A 26,534-nucleotide genomic window follows, 5' to 3' on the forward strand; every position below is an offset into this window, starting at 1 on the left:
CCCCGGCACAGCCATTGCGGCCAGCAAGCAGAGCTAGCCCCCCGGCGGCCCGCTGGCTCACATGTAAACATGTAAATAAACACATGTGAAGACTTTTTATTACTTTTTTTTGCAAATCAACAGGTGGTGCCAAAGCCAAACGAAGGGCAGCTACAACAAATTATCATTGTAATCTCCACAATANCCCCGGCACAGCCATTGCGGCCAGCAAGCAGAGCTAGCCCCCCGGCGGCCCGCTGGCTCACATGTAAACATGTAAATAAACACATGTGAAGACTTTTTATTACTTTTTTTTGCAAATCAACAGGTGGTGCCAAAGCCAAACGAAGGGCAGCTACAACAAATTATCATTGTAATCTCCACAATAATACTGGTTGTCACCCTGGCCCATATCATTTCCTGTTATAGACTAACCTCGGCCCCCCATCTCAGAAAGGAAAGTTGATGTGGCCCCCACTGAAAAAAGTTTGGGGACCGCTGAACTAAAGTAAACAGAAATGATCCTGTATAAACATGTGTTCACATGATGTAAAGGTACCATGTGGACTGCAGTGTTTTGATGAGTGACAGTGACACACATTTTTATCTTTTGCAACATCTAACAACCATGGAATTAAAATTTTATCCACTGTCACACTGTCAAACCAATTATAAAGTGTCTGCTGTAATTCTAGTCCAGTAATAATATTTCCAATGCCAAAGCCATGAACATGACTGTCTCTAGCTTTAGTTGCTGTGCCTGCTGTTACAGTGGCCGGTAGCAGAGGAGGAACTAGCAAAATAGTTTCCTAAGTTTGGTATGAGTATTGTTTGGCTGATTTAGGCTTCTTCTGCACCAGAGGGCAGCACACTAGCGGAGCAATGCACGGATGTTGTGGCAAATATATTGAATAAAGAAAGCAAAAAAATAACAAATATAATACTGTTAAAATTGACTAGAATTTGATGAGGTGAACGGAGTAACTTGTTTCATACGGGAGGTGGTGTAAGTTTTGCTAAACTATTATGTAACATTTATATGCCCATAGCAAAAATAAATAACCATAACAGCTTATTTGGATGCATATTCATGGTATATTGCCGCTAGTTAGGCTGTGATGTATCCTAAATTTTAAAGTAACTACTGGGTCCCAAATAAATTTCACATCCCAAGTGAAACCACAGAATATTGCAAACTGATGTCATCACAAAATAGAGACAGTGGTGGTTTCAAACCAGTCAAAGAAAGCGTTGCTAATGTTTAATGGATGGTGGGAAAAACATTTTGTGTGATGATTCAGAGATGTAAGTGAATTTTTCTCTGTTCTTCTATCCGTCTCATTTGTCCATGAATTATGTATGTTTACTCCACAAGGTCACACAGAAACACAAGCACATACACGTTTGGACAAAGAGGCCAATATGACACATACATCAGTATGTGTCATATCAGGGAAAAAAAAGAAAAAAAAAAGGTGTGTGTGTGTGTGTGTGTGGAGGGGGGGCTTCTGAAGAGACAGGCAGATGTGAAGCCTGCCCCTCCCACCTCCTCCCTCCTATATAACTGGGCCATCTCACTGAAAAAAGAGGATGTTATTTTAGGGTGTTATTAGAGATCAAAGCTAAAGATAAATCCCTAGAGATTGTAAAGCTCTGTATTCATGTTCTGTAAGGCTCTGCTTTGCTCTGATTCCCTTCTTCTTCACAAAGCCCTCCTGGACTGTACCACACACTGTTCTAACAGGAAGAAAAATACCTATAGGCTTCTCTGGAAGGTTAGAGGTAGTAAGGCAGGGTTGGTGGGTTTGGAGCTGTGATTGAATGGTCACCAATGAGAAGTGCTTGCAAACAGACCTGGTCAATCCACAGCTTGCCCACAATGATGTTGTGCACCGTGGAGGTGACCTTTCTCCACACATAGTGGTTCCCGCTGGCATGGAACTGCAGGTGAATGGCACCTGGGGAGGGACAGGGACAAAAGGCTGTAAGGGGAGAGAAATATCACAGCTGCTTTTGTTACCAATCTGCAACTGCAGACCTGAGAATGATGTGTTAGATTGTGTGTCTGTTTGTGAAGATGGACACTTCTACCTGGAGCAGCTGAAAACAACATGTCATCTAACACATTTATGCCCAGTGCGCAAGAAAGACCTTTCCACCTATTTACAGTGTGACCTAACCCCAGAAGACTGATAACATGTACCTTACCATAAACACTTTCCACCTCAGAGATTTTTCTTCTCCTTTTTATTTATGATTTATTTGGGGAATTTTTTACCTTGGGCTTGAACTGGGGCCACTGCAGCAAGGAATCAGCCTTGATACAGTGATACAGTTTATGCTATGTGTTTAACCAGGTGAGCTACCGGTGCGCCCCCAAACGTTTTTTCTATTACATGGCACCTCACAGCAGGCATATAACAGGAAGACAAAGAAAGTCAGATAAATACCACTGCATTTCTTGATGGGACTACATATATCAAATCTCTCAGACAACAGACCCTGCTTTCTACTGCCCCAGTCCAATAGAGACCTCCCTTTATATCCATAGTTTATGTGTGTGTCAAAGGGGTCATAAAACCCTCCTGGTTCATTCTCAAACCCTTTCCTCTGGGTTTAGATTGTGCAAGAGGCAGATCAGTTGTCTACCACTCTCAAGTGGGATATCTGGTGCTGGAGCTGTTCAATTTGTATGATGGAGCCTTTACTTACACATATAGTTCGTATGCTTCCCAGCTGAATGTGAAATTTCTTACCCAGAGGCATTATGGAGAGGTATTTGCCGCGGAACTTGCTGGCAATGGTGATTTCCTGCCACAGGGTCCAGCCTCGTTGGGAAATCACATGATGTGCAGCTGCAGGGGGGTGATGGCTCACCTTAGAAGAAAGACGGACACAAAGGTAAAGTAAAATATGGGAAATGTGTTCGCATTAAGCAGCAAGCGCTTAACAACTGGTTTGGAGAACACAGTCTGACCTCATGTACATCAGTTTGTGTGTCATGTGCTTGCATGCAAATCAGTGAGCGTGTAAACAAAAAACTGCCTGTTGCCGTGCTGGTACCTGCTCACACAGCGAGCGGTAGCCGAACTCTTCCAGGCGATCGAGCTCGTAGGTCTCGCCCAGGAGGGGGTTGAAGGGCTTCGCTGTCCGGTGGACTGTTGTGGAGTAAGAGGAGACCGAGAAGGCAGCAACCAGGCACATCTGCTCCAGGGAGGACTCACAGCGTGCTGCCTTGTCCAGAAGCTCATGATACTCCAGGTCCTCAGTGAGACGCTGCAGCATTGACAGGGGCTCATTGAAGTTTACCTGAATGGAAGATAGAGAAGGAGTGAAACTCATTAGATATAATTCACACAGATTTATGCCAACCTGTCAGCAAGGAGGAGGACCATGCCTCATACACTTACAGGCATGGGGATTTTAGAGAGCTCCTTGCCAATGCAGTTCTTCATGATGCTCCATAAATTGAGGGAGTAGTTGGGCTTGTCTGGGATATGAGTCCGCCTCTGTCTGCGGGGCTGCAGCTCCTTCCCTGACACATCGTTACAGCTGGGAGACATCTGGGATTAGGTTGCAGGTGAGGGGGAGAAGGATGAGAAGGTGGTATCTTAACTTTGTATAAAAAGAATATTCAGTATATATATATATACACGTTTGAGAAATACTTTCAACTTCATGGACAGCTTGGCAGCATATCATCAGGCAAAGAGAGCAAGTGACAGGCAGGAGGAGAGGGAACAGAAAACACAGATGTGTAAGAGAGAGAAGCCGCAGCAAAAGAGACATAAGGGGAGAGAAGAGCAGATGTTTGACTGGTAATTAAGGTTTAGATGAATGATGCAGCTCTGAATCTTTGGCACCACAGGGGTGACAATGAGACCGCAGGAAAGACAGACAAAGGCTGTGTGTGTAAGAGCATGGGATGAATGTAGGGTAGGAAAGGAAGACTGTGAGAACAGCAAGTGAGGAGAGTTATATAAATAAATCAATGAGCTGTGTGCTCTCCACCAGCACAAATTGATCTATACTGAGATTACAAAAGTCAGCAGTGTTCACAAATGTCAGTTGTATTAGTCAGACTTGTTTGGAAGACAGACGCTTACATGGTCGTCCTGGTTCCAGTCATTGGGGTGACCTCCGCTCGCTCCGCTCAAATTACTCTGAGATCGTCTGGAACAGAATGAAAATATTTTCTTCAATGGGTGCTGGACACACACAGACTCCTTGTCTTTCTCTCTACCCTTCACCACTTGCACACCCACCCAATACCCAATGCACACAAGGGAGCAAAGAGATTGCTGGGTATTACAGATGAATGCTGTGCAACTGTTCCTGTCATTTTTTTTAATGGTGCTACTTGAGTTGAGGGATATGTTGCAAGAAATGAGCCATAACAATGATGAGGAAGAAAAAACTAAGGCACTCCAGACATTTTTAAAAAAGTAAAGACTGAAGCAAAAACAAGTGGAGCTGTCAGCAGGAGACTGACTCCAATGCAGTAAACAAATATGCTTTAAAAATGTACTGAGAGAAGCAAAAACGAATACAGGAATTTGGTTTACTTTGCTGCAGGAAAGCAGATTGGGAGGAGAGTCTTAAGTTATTTTTGTCTGTACAACAGAGTGAACACATGTGACAAAATCCAAGAGTGAAGGGAACACCGGTCTATGATTTGTGTGTGTGTGTATTTAGATTAAGTTGTCACATCATGAGGCGTCATCAGAGCCTTGTTCAGCTGTCAGCCAGAGTCGAATTCACTATTATCACTAATTAGAGCACAGAAATAGTTTATAGCAACTTTCTTCCCTGTATTTGTCTTTCAGTTGTCCTTCTCTTTCAAGAAATAAATGAACAAATACTGCAGAGCATGGACCACATGCACCCCTGTGTGAGACTGACCTGTGCTGTGTGTTCTCAGTGGCGGTCACTGTGATGAATGCAGGGGAGTCCTCCATGGCATCAAAATACTCAGTATCCTCATCTTCATCACTTGCCTCTTCTTTGTGTGGCCTCTCACTTCCTTCATTCAAGACATATGCATTTGTGAGTACATACAGACACCATACAGCACTAGCAGAGCCGTCACATGTTGGCGAGTTTGTATTGTACAGAGTTCAGGGCGAGAGTAGCGTATAATCACAGACCCATGGCAATTAATCAAGGAATAATCAGCTTAGTAAAATTGGCAATGTTCCTGCTGGTTAACTAGCCTGAATGATGCAAGTTCCTCAGGGGCTGCTTCCCATATTCAGTATCCAACATTTAATATTCAGTATGTTCAGTGATCCGTTATCTGCACAAACTGGAGCCTCTAACAGAAAAGCACAAATCCTTATATAGAGTGATCATAATGCTTTCTAATGAAAAGTGACTTTCAAACAAATACCACTATGAATAAAAGATTTACTAAAAATCAGTGGGTCTCTCCTTGTTGAAGGAAAAAAACACATGTATGTTTGACACAAAGGATGAGGAGATTTGAAAACTCAAAAAGTGGCATTAGAGGAAAGGTTATGGGGTCGTGTTATAGATTATGGTTATAACTAAAAAACCATGAAAAAAACCGACTGGATGGACAGAGGAGATGACATGACCTACAGTCCTTGGTGAAGGAAATTACCACCTCTAACGTAAGTATAATCCAATCCAGTCCTTCTGACACAACTTAAAATTTCCTTCCTCCACATGACGAATGCCTATAATATTGAGCCTCAGGCCACACATGACTTTTAGCCAGTAAAGTGAGGTCCACAGGAGTAAGTAACACACAGACAGTCAGTCTCACCCTTGTTGGTGGTAGGGGCACTGGGTGCGCTGGAAACAAGCGTGGGTGCTTCTCTCCACGCTCGCTCCAGGCTGTTATGCTGCTTGGCTAGCTGCTCAATGGTCTCCTCTAGGTGAGTGCGCTGCTCTCGCTCATACTGCAGGGCCCGCTGCCACCTCCTACTGTGAGTCTCTGCTAGGTCCAAGAAGTCTCGACACGCCTGGGGGAGCACATGCACATGCACACAAGAACATAAGCACAGAGAGAGCACAGAAAGTTTAATTTCTATAACACTGAAACTGTTGGTCATAATTCTCAACAAGGTGCGAGTTCCTTTCCCCTTGCTATCACTAATAGCTCAGATTAAATTGCATGGCTGTGAAATCCAGTCATCATGGGGATTTTGAAAAAAAAAAGTGACTTCTTTTGGTTCACGTTCAAGTTTAGGTTATACCTTCTTTAAAATAATACCATTAAAATCATACAGTTTTTATGAATCTTTAAGTCAACAATTAACACTATAATGAAAAAAGATCATCAGGACGTGACTTTTCCTGACAGCTGACAACAACATGAGAGAGAGAACACTGGGATGGAAAAAGGTATGGAGACATCTGTGTCATTCATTGTAATCAAGGAGACTAATCACCACTGTTTCAAACAATCATCTATAGGTTAATTAGCTGTCTGTGGAACATTTACTGAGTCTCCCTGCTGTGTCAAATGTGCCTTGGAGGAAACTGACAACAGAAAACATCATTGAATGATGAGCTGATTCCATAGCAGACTATATCTGAGTCAAGAGGGGGCATCATTGTTGCTGCTTTGGTTTTACTGCTGAGACAAAGAGGTTACTTCAGATCAAACATATATGTCAGCACTTGTGAGCACTGCATCATATATCTGACAGCTTTGCCTCATAGTGAATGAAAGGTCAATGAACCTAAGTAACACCTTACAGCTGACCACATCCACAAGCGAGGGTTTCTGAATAATCATTTTGAAACTGACGCATTACTATCAAGTATTTTTGTAGTATTTTGTGGGGGCTAGTTTTTGGAATTTCCTACATGATTGGAACAGCTCATGATTGCATAGGGTCAACTCAGTATTTGCAGCAAATGTCTCTTTGGTCCCAGAGCCAGAGGGGCTGTTGAGAGTGAGCTTCAACTACTTAGATAAAGTTGTGGCTGGAGGCAGCGAGCTGGAGGAATGAATGTGTCACATAGCTCAAATAATCTCTGTTCTCTGGTGAGAGCAGTCAGGATGTACAGTATCACCTGTAGGCAGCCGGAAGAGAAACAAGGATGCGGTAACCTCCAGAAAACAGATTATCTATCTGTCTGCTGAAAAAGTGCTTCTCTATCACACTGATACACTATCAGTTGGCACTTACTATTTAAAGAGGTAATATTTTTAGTGAAATTTGAAAGCTATTTCTAAGTCATATTACAATAATATATTCAATACGTGTGACAAATCTTAAATCTTACAGAGTAACTAAATTAATGCTTTAAATTTAAAAATGTATTTTTCATCTTACCATTTTGATGATAGGTGCTTTTAATTATCTGTTATAATATTATAATGATTCTTATTATAACCTTAATAAGTTAACTCGTTGTCATGCAAAACATCATCAATGACATTTCCACATAACTACTCAAAGAGAAGGGAAACCAGGAACAGAAAGAAGAGCTAAAACTAAAACATAAAACACATTATGACTATTAGACACTGTATGACTGTTACAATAACATCAGGATTTCATGTAGCACATGCAGTTGATATGACCATTCACTTAATCTTTGCACGTGTGTGTCTGGACTTTCTGGTCCTGAACAGAGAGTAAGTTGTACGATGAGCTAAGCTGGTGAGCTATATGTTTTCACCGGTGTCTGTTTGTTTGTCGTTTGGTTTGTTTTCCAGCAGGATTAGGCAAAACATTTGCACTGAACTTGGTGGAGGGATGGCACATAGGCTGGGAAAGAACTAATTTTAACTAAATACTTACTGTGAATTTGAATTTTTATTCCTCTAAAGTCTGGTGCATGTTGTGTGATATTGGCCTTGGCAGAGGTCTGCACTTTGCTGAGTGCCGTTTTACTTATAAATGTATTTGAGATTATTTCTGGAGCATTTTCGCTTCATTGGCAACTGACCTAAACTCCAGATATGGTTTAACATCTAAATGTCTTTGAAAAAAAATGTTTTCAAAAACAAAATAAGCAAAAATGAAAAAATATTGACATGTTCTCCAGCAATACCAATGTATTGATTGCTAATTATTATTATTATTCCAAAAGTCAAGATACAACACCATCATTAACAAGTTTTGCTTGATCCTGTGAGTTAAGGCTGGCCAGTTCAGGCAAGGAAAACAACTTTCCTTTGTTAGAACAAAAGAAAAAGTGATACATGCTTATCTTGTTGCTACTTGAGTAACTGAAAATCAAACGTATGGTAATGGTGCAGGTTCACTATATTGATACTGCTGAAATATCATACCTCTGTTCCCTTTATGAAAGTTACATTTCAGGTGTGTCTTAGAGCAGAAAATCCTTGACTGAAACTCTATTTTACTCAAGACACAATACAGAAATCACAAAATATCTAATACTGAATATGTTACAAGACTTGCTCCAATCAATCTCTTACCTTCAGCAGTGTTGCTGTGTCTAAACATCACTCTCTAAGCACCACTTTAAATGTTAGATGTGCATGTGACGTTGCGGTCAACTTCCTCAGACATAACCATGATATGAAACTCAACACCCACTTGAAAAAGTATGGTGGTTCCACTTTTTTTATGCTGACTCTCCAGTACAAAGAAAGACTGCATGTGATATCCGGTGGGGGAAGAAAAAAGCCAATGAGTAGTGAATGGGTAACAGATCAAAATAAAAGTCCTGGTGAAGTATGCAGAATGAGCGATGTGACCAAGAATGAAATAAACTTGATTTTGAATAAACATGTGATTAAACCACACAAGTCTGAGAGATACAAATTTGAGCTTGGATTCTTCCGAGAAGTTACAGCACCCCTAAATGAACTAGAGTGAAGGTCAGGGTCAGATCACTGAGAGCATGCAATTGTGTCTTGCCATTATGGCCTCCATCTTCCTCCAACCCCTCCTCTATCCTTTATTCCCTCCTTGCATGCATAGCCCAATCTCTTTGGAAAAGCACATAAAAACTACATTAATATTTTAGAGCAAAGGGCATGATTACAGTGAGTGAACCCACGGCTGCAGAAATCCAAATACCCACATCCTGCCTGCTCTCTGCTTGAAGAGAGCCATTTACAACACCAAAAACTACCACAGGGAGTTTGTGGCAGCACTTCTTTCTCATTAGAGGCACATTCTTAGCAAACTTAGTGATATTTTAATGAGTTAAGCATTCGAAGAGGGTCTATTTTATTGCTTTTTTCAAATAACTTTGAGTTTCCCATACCAATTGATAAAAAATGGATGACAAGAAGAAACAAAGGCCATTTTGAGTGTAATCTAGATTAAGTACTTTCTTTTTTATTTTACCCCATGGCTAACGTCTCTTAATAGGCAGAATTAGCACATACTTAACTATATTACGAGTAATAATCTCTTATTGCCCAATTTCAAAACAAATTTTAAAGTAAAAAAAATACTTGCAGTTTGAACACAGTTGAGTCTGACCAAATTATTTTACACCTATCAACCAGACGAGCAACTGAAAAATCAGTCAGACATGCATTATAGGAAAAAAAACATTCTCTGCCCAAGAATAGACAAAGCTATGAAATAATTCAAAGCCACTGAGAGAAGCAGGAAGAAAGACAAACCTTGTATGTATGATTGTCTGGCTTTAGTCAGAGCAGGTCTGTCTGTCTGTCTGCCTAACTGTTAGTCTAGAAGGGTCTGACATTCCTCACCAAGCAGGGAGGGTCAAGGGTTTGAGAAGAGTGGGAGAGCAGGGGCTATTCCTGTCCCCCCCACCCACTATCATATCTAGTATCACTCCCTAAGGGACCTCAACTCTCCCTGAACTCTTGTCCATTACCAACATACTGTAAAGCCCATGGTATTTACCATTGACGAGAATGGAACAACGCCAGATACAGTAGAGCATTTCTTATTATGATGCTGGTACTCAGAGCCAACACATCAGACATAGTGGCAACTGAGAACCTGGTCTTGTTGGTTGTTGTGTTTTGTTAAATGTAGTCAACAATGTTATAACTTGGTAAAGAGAAAGCATAAAATAAGAGTTTCATGTATGTTGCACAGATTGTATAGCTGTTTGAGGAAAAGTTTTCAATTTGTCATCTTGTACTATATCAATAAAAATGACTTAACTCATTCTATCAACAGCAGAGATGATAGTATTCTCAACAATACTAAGCTACAAGAAAAGCAAACCTCCATCAACTCAGCAGCTTAACTTTTTAAACATTAAATTAGATGGTAATGTTGAACAGGGTCTGGTGGGGTGTAAACCTGCAGCTCAGTTTCTCTGGTTTAACATTCCTCAATGTGAAGTGATCTCATCTCTCATCACTCACTAACCAGGGTATTATAGATGACTGGCATTCCTGTCACACTGATCATGCCAAAGCATGCAGAACTCAGATTACTCTCTGCTCACTGCTGCTGTCTCTTGTAGCCTGGTCTGTCCCAGCTACTTACATTGATCATAGCATTGGAAGTGATGCGGAAGAGGGTGGCCCTTTCGTTGACTGCCTTGATCTTCTCCCCTCCCTCCACGGGGACTTTCAGGCCCTCGAGTTCACTCAGGGAACGCTGCAGGGCCGCCCCATGCTTGGCGATCAGGTCATTACACGTGCTGAGGTCATCGAGCTTGCTGACAAGTATCTTCAGGGTACCCTGAATCTCGCTGCGGTCCGACTGGGATGTGGGCTCCTCGTCCCCTGAGTCATCTGGAAGGGAGGGGTCAAAGGTCACACAAAATATCTTAAAAAAAAGATATATTTCTTTAGAAAGGTATTTCATACAACATGATTAGATAGCTGCTGAATTGCAAAATAAGTGCAGACCTCTTCCTTTTTTAAACTAATACTTCCCACTAGAGATGCATTGACTTGACTTCAACCACGGCAAACAAATATCCAGTTTCTCCTCAGTGACCTCAACTGTCAAACCTCCATGACAGATAACTTATGACAGACGCTTAAAAAAAGTGTAGTGTTATATCAATAAAGATAGGAAGCCACAGTGTGTTGTTTACATATTTCTGTGTATTGGTAATGTGTTGCTCAATGAAAAACTACTTAGTAATCATGAAAACAAACCATTTAACAGTAATTTATTCAAATGTTGAAATTAGAGTTTATTATTATATTATTATTATAATTAGTCAGATTATACATATGGCTTTCTTTGACACACATAAATACACTCGTAAAACAGTAACACACTAATCATAACTTCTCCGGCTGCAAACATCCTTGAAAGCTTATTAAATGTCAATGTGAGCTGCATTAGGATATCTGAATACAGACAGCTCGCCCATACCCATGAGCCTTTGCTGTAGCAGCTGCCTTTCTGTATAATATCACTAAAGAAGGGTTACTCAAGGTTAAACAGAACATACGAGAACAGTGTTGCAGTGTCAGCTTTATATTACACACGTATATGCACAAACACACTGCAAGCACAAGCGCGTGTGCATGCACACACAGACACACAGACACACACCACACAACAGGAACACCACAAACACAAACAGACACACACACACACACACACACACACACACACACACATACACACACAGAAAGACAGAAATATACCAACAGTAAGACACACTCATATAGTAAAAGGAAAAAAGCAAAGCAGAACTACAAATTTTCGGAACTTAAATGGATATATGCATAATCTCTCTGGAAGAATAAATTCTACTCTATTATCTTTTTATAGCAAAACATCAGGGAACCTGCTCGTGGATTTTGAACTGAGGAAATATTTGAACACCTGTGTATCAAATCTGCATTAACACAATAAATAATTCCCCACATAAAAGCAGCTGTTTGTGTGTTTCTATTTTGATAAATGAAGCTAACAAAACCACACCAGAAGAGTGACATATGAAACTACTGATCCTGCTAAAACTAAGAAAACAGGTGACAAACTGGAAGGAGCAGGGGGACATGGAGAAAAAGAAAGAAAATGAGGACAAGTAGGAGAGCGCTGTTCATCTCAACAAGGAAAATATATTTCTGTAACAGTGAGGTTAAAGGTTCGAGAGTAAAGAGAAAGTCTCTCCACCCTCTTGTCCACCTTGTTGACCCTCTAAAGCTCTAATGTCTAGAAAGTGCTGTTCTGCTGTCTTCTACAGCCCCAGCATGCAGAGTGTGCTTTGTCACATTGAAAAGGTGTGTTATACAGCTGATAGGACAGACTGTCACAGTCTAGGTGAGAGGCAGCGCTACAGCAACACTTTCTCCCAAGAACAAGGCAGCTGACTGTGACCTCGCAGTGGAAGAGACTATCACCTCTGTCAAGCCTATTTACACCATGCAAGTTTAACACGGATATCTGCCCGGGGGATGCTGGTAGCCTGGACTACATCATGTAACAGCAATATACTGAGGTCAAATTTGACTGGGACCTTTGTCCAGTGGAACGTCCAGCTCCACTGGACAAACAAGCAGCACGTAGACATATCCACATGGATGAGCTGCTGGTTGGCATCTACAATAATGCTTCAGTTACAGTGTTTTCAAATTAATTTTTGTTAAATGCAATGGCAGCACATTGAATAATGAAGTTAATATGATCTTCCAAGTGAGTGACCTTTTTGAGTCCCAATGCAAGAATTCACCATTTAGAAGCTTTTTAATAGCCTTTGCAAAGCAGCCATGTGAGTATCAAGAGTAGAGTCTAACGGTTCATGTTCAGGGCCAAAACAAAACAAATATAAATATCTGAGACTTGTTTTCAGTTAACATAAACATATAATATTAATATTTTTTAAAGGGGTCCTCAGTCAGTCCACCTCTCTTGTCCAGGCTTATATGTCTAAACAGCTGCTGGATGGATTGCCATGAAATTTTGTACAAATATTCATGGTTCCCAGAGGATGAATCTTAAGGACTTTGGTGACCCTGATTTTTCTTCTAGTGCCACCATGAGGTTGACATTTGTGATTTTTAGTGAAATGTCACCAGAACCATTGGATGGACTGCCATGAATAGTGTTTCAAACATTAGTGTCCCCCTCAGGATAAACTGTATAGGAAAGCACAATGTACTTTAGAATCACATGTAGTGATCGTACTGTATATAGATGGAGTGGAGTCTTCCCATCTAGGAGTAAAGAGTAACAAGTGGCGTTCATTTTGAAAGAGGAAAGAAGGGTGAGCAAAAGGGAGAAAGAGAAAAAAATCTCTCACCATATTTGCATTCCTGGGCATCCATTTTCACCCAAAGGTAACCAGAGTTCAGCCAGGAAGTAGCAGCACACACACAGGCCACTGAGCTCTAGCCTCAGAGGTACTGTGTGAACATTGAATAGGCTTTCAGAGACACAAATGTCTGACCATTAGAAGAGACAAAAAACAAAAGAGTCCAGCCAAAGGTCAACCCAGCAGCCCTACAGCGGCAACAAAACCTAAAGAGAGCCTGGATCAGAAAATGACACCACTATGCACCCATTGCCAGCCAGCATTAGGGTAGGAATCAGATTACACTGAATTTCAATAAAGTTACTGCAGAGAAGGGAAAGTAAAGAAGATGCTGCTGAAGAAGAAGAAGAAGAAGAAGAAGAAGAAGAAGAAGAAGAAGAAGAAGAAGAAGAAGAAGAAAGTAAAGTCAGAAAATTGAGTGGAGCGTGTGTCAAGAGACGAACAGCTGCAGAGCAAAGTAAAAGAGTTGAGGGAGGAAGCCAAAGAGCAAGTTGAGAGAGAGTTGGATAACGAAATAAGCCTTAAATTGGTAAAGCGTGACAGAAAAGTTAGTTGGCAAGTTAGTGTAGTTTTGAACTTCCTCCCACAAGGCAACAATACGCCTGCCCCAAATCACATTTGATTGGATCAATTTATGCATACGCCCTAAAGTTAAAAATGTGAGTCATCAAGAATATCTTAAGGTTTTTTCAGGAAGAAAGAAGATTTTTGCCCAAAAGGGCATTTTATGCTTTTATTAGGTAACGATAGAAGAGAGATAACAGTAAATGGGTGAGAGAGATCAATATGCAAAAAAGGTCTGACTCAAACTGATCACTGTCTTAACCTCCAATACACAGGAGCACTCCAAAAAGAGAGACATTTTGATATTAGAAAAACATCAAAAATCATTTCAGACATATATTTACTTAGTAATAAAACAACAACAAAAGGACAGGGGTTTAGAACTTTAAACATTTAATTTTTATTTCATTGAGTCTTTATTTATTCTAAGAGAAAATAAATGAAAAACTGCTTCTGGAGAAACTGAAAATGTTCTTTAAGTCAAATAAAGACTAGACTGTCCTCGAGTTAATTTTGTAGAACAAGGATAACTGGATATGTGAACCAAAATGTATCTAATTAGAACACACAGCCATGGATATGCCAAATTATTATAACATTTCATTTTGATCTTGTCCAATTAGTGCAATTTTTCAAAGGCCAAAAGACAGTGGTGAGATGCACCATTGTTGCAAGTTTCCTCGATGTCTCATCAGTGTTAACGGGAGATTGTGTATTAAACATGAACAAACAACTAATCAGTGTACATTAAATTAACAATATGTAAACAATAAAATAAACAATATGTACACAATATATACAATAACAGGGCATTGCTATGAAAGTGAAAGTTACACACACAACCCCTGACGAGAGTATCTGTTAAAGTTCGAGTGGGTCAGCCATGGACAAAGGTACGGTGTTTTGAGAGTGTGCCAGGTGCAAAGACCTCAGTTGATTGCAGGGTATAATGCATCCGGCCCTCAAGTTCCTTCAAAGCAAAAAGAAACTACAGAACACTGGAGACTGACCCATAGTAACCCCTTCAGGGGAAATCAAACAACAACATCTTTTGTTCTGATGGAAAACCAAGGTTACTGAATGGCAAAGTCTCCACTGCCTGAGTTACAGTAGACTCAACACCAGTACTGTGCATCACGTCATCATCACTCATTTGAGAGTGTGAAATTACAGAGGGCCTGGATAATATGCAGTTCACTGTTAAAGGGACACTGGGAGGTAATAAGACATTTTAGAGGTGCTGAGGAAAAAACAAAAAGCATGAAAGAGACATTTCACACATTTAAAAAAAAAAAACTGTACATTGGCTCAAGATAATGATTGTTTCCAAGTTAATGATATGCACTGTTTGGACATTTGAAAGTAAACTAAAATAAATGACTAAGTGAGGACATTTGAAGCACTGCAGTCAAGGCTTGCTCATATTATTCACCCTCATTCTGCCAATGAGTTCAGCAGCTCTAAGCAATGCCACTTAAAAATAAACTGTCACATGTCCCAAGGAATATTTGTTTAGAAGAGACTCTGCTTACAACATGTCGTTTGCAAAACCTCTTCTCTTTCCAAAACCTCACTGAAACGAGCTGCAAGAGCACAGATGTGGGATATCGGCTCTGTGTAGACAGCTTGTAACTACAAGGAGACACCGGGACACAAAGCTTTCTTCAATCTTAAACAAAGTTTGTCACAAATGTCCTTTCTGCTCGGTCCTTTCAGTTCACTGAGCCAGATCCATGTAGCATCAATGAAATGTCAGGCACTAGCGGACAAGTTTGAATGAGATGAAAAGCTTTCACAATATCATTTAACAATATATAATAAAAATTCTTTCAACTGTATATCACTCAGACCTGGAAGAAAAAGTGAATACTGGGTTTTACACCAAAGCTGTAAACTCAGTAAATAGCCTGTCTATGTTGTCTGCATCAGTGTCACTGCCTAGCTCGCCCTCTCACATCTCCAACCCCTTCCTTCACAACAGAAGATGTGGATGGATGGCTCACCACAGCAAAGTCGGCACCATGAGGCAAGGCCAGGAGCCCATTACCACCCCAGTCATGCCTCAAGGGCGGATCCCCCCCCCCCGACACACACACACACACACACACACACACACACACACACACACACACACACACACACAATTTACAACCTCGAAGAACACCCTGCATCAAGGCAAATGCGTGCTTGTTTCCAGCTTTCACCATGCCTCCACCTCCACTGCATTCTCCTCCTGAGGTGATATAACTTAAGCAAATATCTGCATCTGAAGCAAGCAGAGATACAAGCTTATAGGTCACAGCTCATCAAATCAACATTTCAACAAAAAAAACACACATCCATCTTCCTCCTCAGCATGTGTATAGCGTCTTTGCTTCTTCGCCCCTTCCTCATTGTCCATCTCAGTGTTGAGCACAGAAGAGCGAGGCAAAGTGAGAGAGGGCAAGAAAAGAGGCAGTGGGAGAATGTAATTGGGAGAGCGGCACGCTGCTATCTCACTGTCAGGGCTCGTCTCTCTGCTCGTCCCTGAGGACAGGCTGTCAGATCAGTGGAGCCAGGCCTCCGGCTGACAAGACGTCACCCTGTGGTAGAGAGACGTGCATGGCCAGTAGCTGAGCACATGGGAGAAATGTACCACCCCTCTGGATTAAAGATGGCATTTAAACATAGTGAAACGCCTAATCAGAGAGGAAACTAATGTCAGAGCTCACTTTCATTTCTAATGTTATTTACCGCTTATTTTTACAGCTCAGTCACCATGGTGCTGTGGACTGTAGAGCAAATTCATCTGCCAGCAGCATAGCCGTGAGGCAGGTATGTCTATACTTGATCTGAGTGGTCAAATCTCGTTACGGTTTACAGCATCATTTCTATAAATTATATTTGTTCTTTGTTAAACTACTAAGAGACATACATTCACACTGTGACATACTGTATAACATAATGAATTAATCATTATGATTCTAAGACACTGATTCCAATTAGCCAGCCTCAATGCATGTGTGAAGATCACTGCACGTTTAGCACACAGTGTGTTTATACCTGTGGCTGGTGAATAATTCTCCCACCACTGACAGCAAAGAGAGAGGGAGATGACTGTTCTGATGGAGTGTGCAAGAGAGAGGGAATATATGAGAAGTTTATCAGAAACAGAAGCAAGAACAAGCCCAATGAAGAACGAAGATGTGTCCCAGGGGATGGGAGTGTAATCCTGGCCAGTAATTGCTAACTGGCTCCATACCTCCCGTGAGATACATCACAAGGAGACAAACACAGGAGACAGCAGGTTAAAGGCAGTAACATGGCGCTCAGCTCTGCCCAAGCAAATGAGGAACTGTGCAGTGCAACTCATCACTGTCCCCAAAGCTCTGCAGTACAGCTCTGGCAGTGTATCCAATCGAACACTCTCAGTAAGCAGCAAACAACAAAGGAAAACATTAACAGCAAACTGCAGCAACTAAACAATGTGTTTTAATTCAGTAACATTTTATAATGTGCCAGGATAGACAAACAGAAAGACGATCAGTCTGCTGACTACTAAACTGTAGATTTATATTCTGGTATGCTGAGTAAATTTTATAAATTCCCAACTGGTATGTTAAACCTGTGAGGGGGGAAAATGGCTCTTGGTTACTGCATAACTCCTACAGTCTGAAGGTTGAGGTTATTAATTATCCTACAACCTCAGAATACTAACTGAGCTCATCTACTCAAGTCTGGTCACTGTAACAGGATTTCCAGGATATTACTGCAGTAATAAAAAAGCTTATTGTTGTAGAGAAACGATGGATCACAAGCAAAGTGCGACGCAAGCGTCAACCATCTGAAGCAGTCTACAGTGATCTCTTCATTGACTGATGTACAAGATTTTTGTTTTTAAAGAAACGCAATGAGTTCAATTAAAACCAATGTATACAAGTCTGGTAAGCATACATTAATTAAATGCATTCTCACATGCATAAATTTTTCATCTCCATGCATGCAAATATCTGCTCAGGCTGTGAAGTGGAGGGTCTGTTTACCGCGGCCGTGACTCACATAAAACAGGGCTGAAAGATGAAGATAAAAATATTAATGTAACGGACTGGTTTCATCAACAGAGGTACAGAGCACATCAGGGGCTATTCCACAACATAATGCACATTTTCCAGTCTTAAACAATTGACTTGCATGTCACAATTTTTTATTAGTTACCTAACAAATGCACACAAACCTAATACACTAATGCGTGCTTGAGATGTAGTATTATTGCTCATTTAAAGTTATAAGATTTTCATGAAACCGAACCTTGTTGTCGATGTTATTTGTGGTCGTCATTTTGTCTGAAATAACCATTCAATGTATTTACAATATGTAATTACCTGTGTATATGGTAGGTTTCACTGTTAGTGTTAGAGTTCCTGTGTTTGATTCAAGCTGCCTTCAAAGCACATAAGACTCACAAGAAATGATGCACACATGCAATTGTTACTTTTTGCAATATTATTCCCCAGATTGCTGGATTCTATGATATTAAACTACACTTTCTGTTGCCATAGTAACCACAAAATCATTTAAAGCAACTATAACTTATATTTTTATGATAACAATGTATCAAATGAGAGTATAAAAAAAGGTGTCGCTTGAAGTGATGCTCCTCTCAGTTTTAAGGAGCTTCATAGCGAGTTTCAGCTCATTGTGTAGCTGTCCAGCCTGCAACTACACTGTTCTGGTTCACTCTCACAGCTTTCATATCAGTGTCCTCGGCTGCAGCAGATAGCTGTTTGCACAGAAAAAAAACTCTCTGTACGCCACCTGCCCAGCAGCAAAAAGCAGAGAGACACAGAAAGCGACTAGCTGGAGAACGTTGTGGAGCATTTAGCAACTAAAAAGCCCCAAGTGGCCGAAAAAAAAGAGGTATTACAGGCTCAGGGATCATAATCTAATGACAGAATTTGACTCTTCCTTCTATGCGAGATGTGAAGTTTATGCGCCGCTTCCTAGCTGCATACAAGTATCATAGTAGCATTCATTTGGACACTAGACTTGGGCATTACTAATAACCATGAGACAAAACAGATTTCAACCACCAAATTTTGCCAGTTTATTCTGAGGTGGCTCTCACTTTAAAATCACTGGCTGTATTGTATTAGGTCATTTGGGTCAATACTGTTGCATATCAATTAGCAGGATTGCTTTATTCAAATCATCAATCATTTTTTTCCACCAATGTGATGAAGCACCTTGATTGGCCAGGTGTCGAATTCATTGGATTAACAAAAACAGACATTCCTGTGCGGTTATTGTTTCCACACTTGCAATAGGCACTTACAGTGAAGGAGGATTTTACCTGTATTGCCATCTCAAATTCTACAAAACATTTGATCTCCTATTTGAGAATGTAGAAAGATTTAGCAAGATCATGATCCATGACTCAGTAACCTCAGAACATGGCAAGATTGTTATCCATCATGCTAATTGTCTGGGTGCCAGTGCTGCAAGATAATGAGCCACGAAGGTAACCATAAAACCAGAGCTGAGGTGACTGCGCTAGCAGTGGTGTCTTTAAAGTACTCTTAAATTATGTGCATCAATATTTGAAAAATTAAACATGATGAGAGCAGTGCAGGAGCTCAAGGGGCTGACCCTGCACTCCAACCCTTCTTAAAAAATGCATCCAGTATGCGTAGGGAATATGTATGTTTATAGCTGCAGAGAGATAAGAGTGAAATGTCAACTGACTGTGCACACTGACAAAGTTTTCACTCTCTATTCTTCTCTGGGAACAGAGAAGCTCAGAGCTCTGATTATCACAAGAACTGATTATCAAACTGATGTAGAATCTCGCACGGCAGTGCAGCTCCGCAAGAGATTTTACATGTCAACAAACCACTCAAAATAATTCTGTCCATCATAGCAGCCTGAGTACACCGAGAGCTTTCCACTGGGACCTGAGAACATCTCATTTTCCGACTGCAGATGCCTCTGATTATCAATGACACATCCTACAAATTCATAAATACAATGTTTTCATGGTCAGGCACGGATGCTTCCACTACACAAATAGATAAGAATGAAGTGATGTGTATGAGACCTACAAATTGTGGTACAAGGGCAAAAGTGTGCTTCACTTTCTGGGAGCAATACAGTACCAGAGGCAGGTATTCTCTGTATCTCTGACATTTATTTTACATAACTGTAGTGCAGATATGTGCACATAGGACTTTCACAACTGCATGATCATTTGAATTTAATTAGACAGAACTCACAAAATGTTTCAGAAGCTTGTCAGATTGCAATCAGGTATGTTAACACTAAGAAATCATCCTTACTTTAAGGTATTTTTGAGGAATGATTGTAGTTTTTCTCTCACAGCTTTCTTAGGCTGCTCTCTGCTTTAATTTTTCACAAATCCCAGTGCATGTCTAAAACTGGAGCACTGCCTTCATGACAGTGACAACAGCATGGCTGTCTACCAGACATGATTGTTTGGCATGTGTGTGCCTTTCAGAGTTCACCATCATGGGGAATTGTGACATTGTAAAGCATCTTATTTTTCAGGCTATTTATTTGTTGCTTTTTTTGGCAGTTGCTCTCACAGTCAGTTCTCCATTTTCATGAGCTACAGTGATTCCTACTGGCCCCCGAAATTCCACTTACTAAACTTGCATGAAATTTACATTAGACTATGTTCTACTAAGAACTGGTCTTTATTTTGATTCAATTCAATTCAATTCAATTCAATTTGTATAGTGCCAAATCACAACATATATTATCTTAAGGAAACTTTACAGGCTAAGGTCAAGACCCAGACCTTACAATATCACAGAGAGAAACCCAACAGTTCCCACACTGAGTGAGCACGTAGCGACACCTTCAACAGAACCAGACTCAAGGTGGCAGTCGTCTGCCTTGACCGGTTGGGTTGAGAGGAGCCACTAGATTGGTGCCATTTTGAAGGATTTTGTTGCTTGGTAACAACAGAGGACTAATTTACATCATCTATATGGTTTATGTTAGTCTGTCCATGTATCTTTATCTGTGTCCTTGAACACAATTAAGAAATGGATCGTTCTATCTAAATAGCTAAAAAATATTTAGAAATCCTTTCACAACAAATGAATGATCAACATCAGACTCTCTGTGACATTTGAGCCACTTCTTCGTAACAAGTAAGAAATACATCTTTAAATGTCCATTTCTTTATGGCTGCTTTACAACCTTTGAAAAATGACAGTAGCTGAAAGCTGTTCGTGTCTTATTCTAGTTATATTTATTCATGTATCATATCAAAACACTGATCTCCAATCCACACCAGCAGAGAGAGCTACTTTCTGTATTAAAACACATCTTAAATTTATATTAGCACTTATACACACAAGACGTACTCATGAATATCTTTGAACTGTCACATTATGTTGAAACAGTATAAGAGAACAGCTAGTTCTAGTTTGTCCTAAGAGGATTTCAGGCTATTGCCTATTAGAGAAATATTTAGAGTTTTGGTCTGACTCATGTTGTTTGTGTAAGAGTGTGCAGAAGCCTACTAAGAAAAATTAAAACAACAAGTCTTCTACTACCTATGCCAAACTCATTTCAGTGAACAAACAGGCAAAGTGAGGAGACAGGAAGCCCAGGGCTTAAGAGCACAGCTGTTCAACTCAATATTGTCCAACTGTGACACACGCAACAAAAACACAGATGAAGCGAGAGAGGTGGTAAGATAAAACAGGCTGGGAAGAGACAATGAGGTAAAAACACTAACACATTCTTCATTGTTCCTCCATAGGTCACATAATCATATACAGAAGAAAATGAAGTAGACTCTATAGGATGCTATTAACCTGCCATGAGCAGTAATTCAATATAGATTTTTTCCCGTCCAAAATCCTTTATCATTTGGACTACACGTTATGCAGGCTGGTTTTGCTCGAGAGGGGACAGTGCAAAAATCCTATTAATCTGTAGTCCTGACTGTCCTCACCACTCCATTATATGAACACATTAAACTCGTCCTGTCCTCCGAAAGACAGGTTCTAGGACCCTGGGATATACAGCACACCCGTTTTTACAGTTTCTGATGGTGCAATAAACTCTCCACACATTATATGCGTACACAGATGCACGTTGCCAACATAACACGTAGGCTTGGCAGGCTCCAACTCATCCATATGCAAATGTGAGGTGGAGCAGGCGCAAAGGAGAGAGGGGAAATGAGTCTGAGTGAGAGCAGTACAGGAGAAAGAAGGGAAGGAGGGAAAGGAGACTGCATGCAGTGAGGAGTGCAGGAGAGAGGAGAGACGCTGGCGCTGCATTGTTAAAGGAGGCTGCAGAAATGTGAACATCCATAGCGACAGATGACAGATGCCACAGAGAGGAAGATGGATGGAGGAATGGCAGCTACCTTTCAAACATATGATGAGGAGGAGATGGCAGGATGAGGAAGGTTTTGTCGCTGGACAGATGGACAGGAGTGTGACAGCTCCGTGCTCCTGCGCTATAGCTTTAGCCATAGCTGTACTGACCCTGGTTGAGTTTACTCAGGCAGCCCGAGTTGCAGAGGGAGCGGACCGTCCCTGGTTCCCAGCAGCTCCGGCCCTTCATCCCACTTTCTGTGGGCCTGATCCCACTCCACGCTCCCTGAGACGCAACGCTGCCCTGGGCCGCTACATAATCCCAGCAAGGGGGGGGCTGAGGCAGCGACTTTTTCTACTCAGCATTGCAGTGCACACACACACACGCACATGCACACACACACGCACACACGCACACACACACATACTTACAGTACAGACATACAATGACGTGGGGAGCAATGAAGGCGCTCCCTCTTGTAATTCCTATCTCCTCTCCTGCATTGCTTCCCTTTCTCCCGGAAACACGCACAAGCACACACACACACACACACACACTCAGCATACACACATTCACAAAGCTCGGCACATTTACAATTCTCCTCCACATGCTTCTCTCAGTGCAGTGCAGATTGAAGAGGGAGGAAGGGAGGGAGGGAGGGAGGGAGTGAGTGAAGCAGAGAGGAGATAGGACTCGGCAGCCAGCAGTCATGTATACAGCTGAGACCATAATGCATTGCCTCCTCTCTGTTACCCGCCATCTGCTGCCTTCGTAGCTTGACGGCAAAAGTCAACTATTTCAGTGTTAAATAAAGTTAAATGGCAGAGATGGTATCAAGGAAAAGCTGTGTGTCTTCAAAAATGACAACATGAGGTGACATGAGGGATGAAAAGATTTCAGAATAAGTTATGACATAATAACACAGAGTGTTACCACCAGACAATGGGCAAAAGGTCAAATAATTTTTATTTCCTCGCCTACTGGTTCATGTATATTCCTCTGTTGTCCCCTGATAGATCACTTCAATTCTGACCTCCCACAGAGAGGTCAAGGTCACTGTACTAATACAGCACAATTCATGCTGTAGTTAGCCCTGGCTCACTCTCTCCTCAAAGCAGGCGAAGGTTATCATCTCAATATTACTGCCAGAGTATCACACTCTACTGTAACTCAAGGTCACCAGAACCCATCATGCCCCTAGAGTTGAAGGGGTTTCTGTTAGCACGCATGTTACAGTATAGCTACATAGGAATGGACAATTATTCAATATATCATTTATGTAATTTAATTTGAATCACATCGCAATATACAGAATTACCATATTATTATATATTGTATATATATTATTGTTCACAAATTTCTGCTATCCAGCAATAGAGGATACAACAAACATCAGTTTGATTATTTTATGTTACTGTGATGATATATAGAGATATGAAAATATCCTCAATATTATCATGATAACTCAATTTCAAGCACATCACACAGACAGACACGCAGGGTTGATGATAAACTGAATTACCAACTGACATTTACTCTCATTGCAGTTTTCAGTTAATAGATTAATAGTGTGAATCTCATATGATTAAAATGAGAATAGCTATAACAATCAGCAATATCTAATTGTAAATCAAACTAACCAATCAGCTCAAAGTGTAGTGCATGAGTCCAGAATCTTTCACCGGTCATACTGCAATTTATCCAGGTAAACAGATACATTGGTCATTTTGATTTTGCTTTTTTAATTTTCTTTTATTGTTTTAGATTGTATCATTCAGCCTCATCCAGTTATAAGTGATCTCTGTTAAGTGTGTATGAATATTTCATGAGCCGTTATCAAAGTGTTTATTTTTTGTTTAAATACCTCTAGAAATGAAAAGATTTGCTTTTTAACCTTGTGTAATAAATAATAACCAGTGTATTTTTAAACTAAAAACACCTTACATTTATCAGTAATGCACATGAACATCTTTGACCAGGCCTTAAACAAAAGCAGACTGTGACTGCTTGATGGTGCAACACCAGGTCCTTCTTCCACGGGTTGCTGCATGGATAAAATACACAAAAACAGCAGGGCAACAATATACTGAGCTCCCCCCTTGATTAAAACACTGCTTCACATGAAGCTTGTCTATTGTAATATCTGTGTTGCATTCTGTAAAATATCTGACAACAGCAAAACCAGGTAACAGGATAGAGCCGCTGTGGACTGTAAGTGAGGTGAAAGAAGTGCTGACAGGGAGAGATCGTTGGGCTGTTAATAAATAACATCACTTAAATGTCCCGGGGCATGTTCGAGGCGGCAATGAAGCATGAAACTTCAATTAATTTCATACTTGACCTTCGTCATCTCTTTTCCTCACTACAGGAAGTTTAACCATACAAAGAGAGGAAATCTGGCTGGTAAAAAACAGCGATATAACTGCTCATTTTATCATGAGCATCTAAAATACATCATCTTTTCATCTGCATTTTTAAGTTGTTTAAACTGTCTGTTCTATAATTTATTTTATTTCCAGCCATTGGTCTCCATCTCCATGAAAGGCTTTAAACTTAAGAAATAGCTGTGGACTCTGGAATAAAATCTTGGTTGCTCCAAATAAAGCATGATATTCTTTTGAAATCCCAAAGTTGGGCAGGAATTTATCTCCACATTTCCCTGTTTATTTAATGGAGGAGAGACAGTTGGAAGGCCAAACCGTCTGAAAGACAAACTAAGGAGAAGGAGAGTGTTTAAACAACACGAGTTACAGTCTCATTAAGCCAATTACTGCATTAAGAACCAGGAACCCAAACACTTTCCTCAGCCTGAATGCACAAGCCCTGAGCTCATTAAAACCAGTTAAACAGCTCAGTTCAAGTGAGAAAGCTTTTTTTCACCATGTTTATTGTGCAATGAAGGGATTACAAAGCAAGTGTAGACAAGTACAGGAACACACAAACAGCCAAAAGAGAATATACAAAGTAAGACAAAGACACACGACAAAAACTAACTGAGGAATACAACATGAATTCAAACAGCTAGGTCTGTGGCAGACAATAGGCAAAAACAGTGTATCCAGATGGATATGTATGTGGGTGTGTGTGTATATGTATATGTCTATATATATACTGTATATAAGCGGTGGAGGCTCAGAGCTTGGTGGGCATTCCCAGGACCTTCCAGAGGGGGTTTGCCTGTTCCCTTTGTAACGAGGAAGACGTTTGGGGGTGACTGAGCCTGAGATTTTTAAGACATTTGAGCTAATTCGTCAGATTATATCAAAAATTTGTGGCTTCTAATCTCCCCTGGGATTTCCGTTTTTTGTAAAGTAAAGAGCTTTTATCTATGGGAAAAAGCTCATTTTAAAATGACATGTAAGAAGTCAGACATTCTAAATTTGAGACCATTTAAAACATTAAGCTGTGTCAATTTCTGCAGGAGTAGCCATATAAAGTAAATGTCATTAATCCATGCCAAAAGAGATCCATGCCATTATGCTAGACACTGTGCTGCCCCACTGTCACTGAGGCAACAGAAGACCCCTTGAATGGAACTAGAATGACAAAAATCGACTGCAGTGAAACACAAGCCGAAACTGAGCTCTCCTAATGGACTCCTGTGGTGATAATAACCCGCTTATCCAAAGGAGGTGGAAGATCTTTAATTAACCACAAATGTAAGAGTTAAGAGTAACCACTTCCTGCATCAGCCTGTGGTGACTTAAAGTAAGAGGACCATGCATCAACTTGATGATCACAAACAGAAACAACACTTTATGTGAATTCCCCACGCAGAAGAGTGAAATTACAGCCGACTCTCAATACGCTGGGGCAATGAATCATCCAGCCCTGCATGCACTTAGTCATCACTGAAGGATACACTCAAGTCCAGGTAGCATCTTTACATGGCAGCTGTTGGTGCTGGTAGTGCAGTGTTAATATCTCTGTGAGTTGTGTCTTTAACAGCTGGATGTCAGAGGAGTCTTTAAAAATATTGCTGCACGTGTCTTGAAGCATGTAGAAGTAAAGGTAAATATTTCTCCTCATTCATATGCAAATGCAATTACTCTATTTGAACAGACAATCTGCTTCACAGAACATAAATCTTATCTAACAGTGTATCTACTGCACACAGGCAGACAGACACCATGACAACAAAATGTCTGACATACCATGTACTTCTCAGATAGGTTTATGTACTCCTGACTGAAGTTCTTGCTTAAGCAACAACAGCCCTAGATTTGAAAAAGTATGTGAATTTTACATTTAGGAAGTGATAAACATCAGCCAAATGTTTCCATGGCTCCTGACCACAGCTGCAAGAACGAGCAGTATTTTGAAATACCGCTCATTAAAGAATAGTTTCAGTTTCTGTGACATTTGTGGGATGTCTTGCATGTACAGTTTAATGGGCTTAAGGTCAAGACAGATAGCAAAATTTAATCAACCATAACCTGCTGTGGAAGGCTTATTTCTTTGCTAGTGTTAGTCATTATCACATTCTG

At 40.7% G+C, this 26,534-nt stretch overlaps 1 protein-coding gene across 1 annotated transcript in view; it reads right to left on the reverse strand.

Annotated features, from left to right (window-relative positions):
- Positions 1-26,534, reverse strand: part of LOC111226992 (oxysterol-binding protein 2-like) — a 50,091-nt gene that overhangs the window by 9,458 nt on the left and 14,099 nt on the right. Inside the window, exons 3-10 of the mRNA XM_022752331.1 lie at positions 10,413-10,663; positions 5,768-5,966; positions 4,882-5,002; positions 4,086-4,152; positions 3,390-3,542; positions 3,043-3,288; positions 2,736-2,856; positions 1,834-1,937 (exon numbers count right to left, since the gene is read on the reverse strand). Of these exons, the coding sequence (XP_022608052.1) occupies positions 1,834-1,937; positions 2,736-2,856; positions 3,043-3,288; positions 3,390-3,542; positions 4,086-4,152; positions 4,882-5,002; positions 5,768-5,966; positions 10,413-10,663 (1,262 nt within the window). The remainder of the gene's footprint in view (positions 1-1,833; positions 1,938-2,735; positions 2,857-3,042; positions 3,289-3,389; positions 3,543-4,085; positions 4,153-4,881; positions 5,003-5,767; positions 5,967-10,412; positions 10,664-26,534) is intronic.

Source organism: Seriola dumerili, unplaced genomic scaffold (genome assembly GCF_002260705.1).
Source record: "Seriola dumerili isolate Sdu_G_001 unplaced genomic scaffold, Sdu_1.0 BDQW01000017.1, whole genome shotgun sequence".
Taxonomy (NCBI): Eukaryota; Metazoa; Chordata; class Actinopteri; order Carangiformes; family Carangidae; genus Seriola; species Seriola dumerili.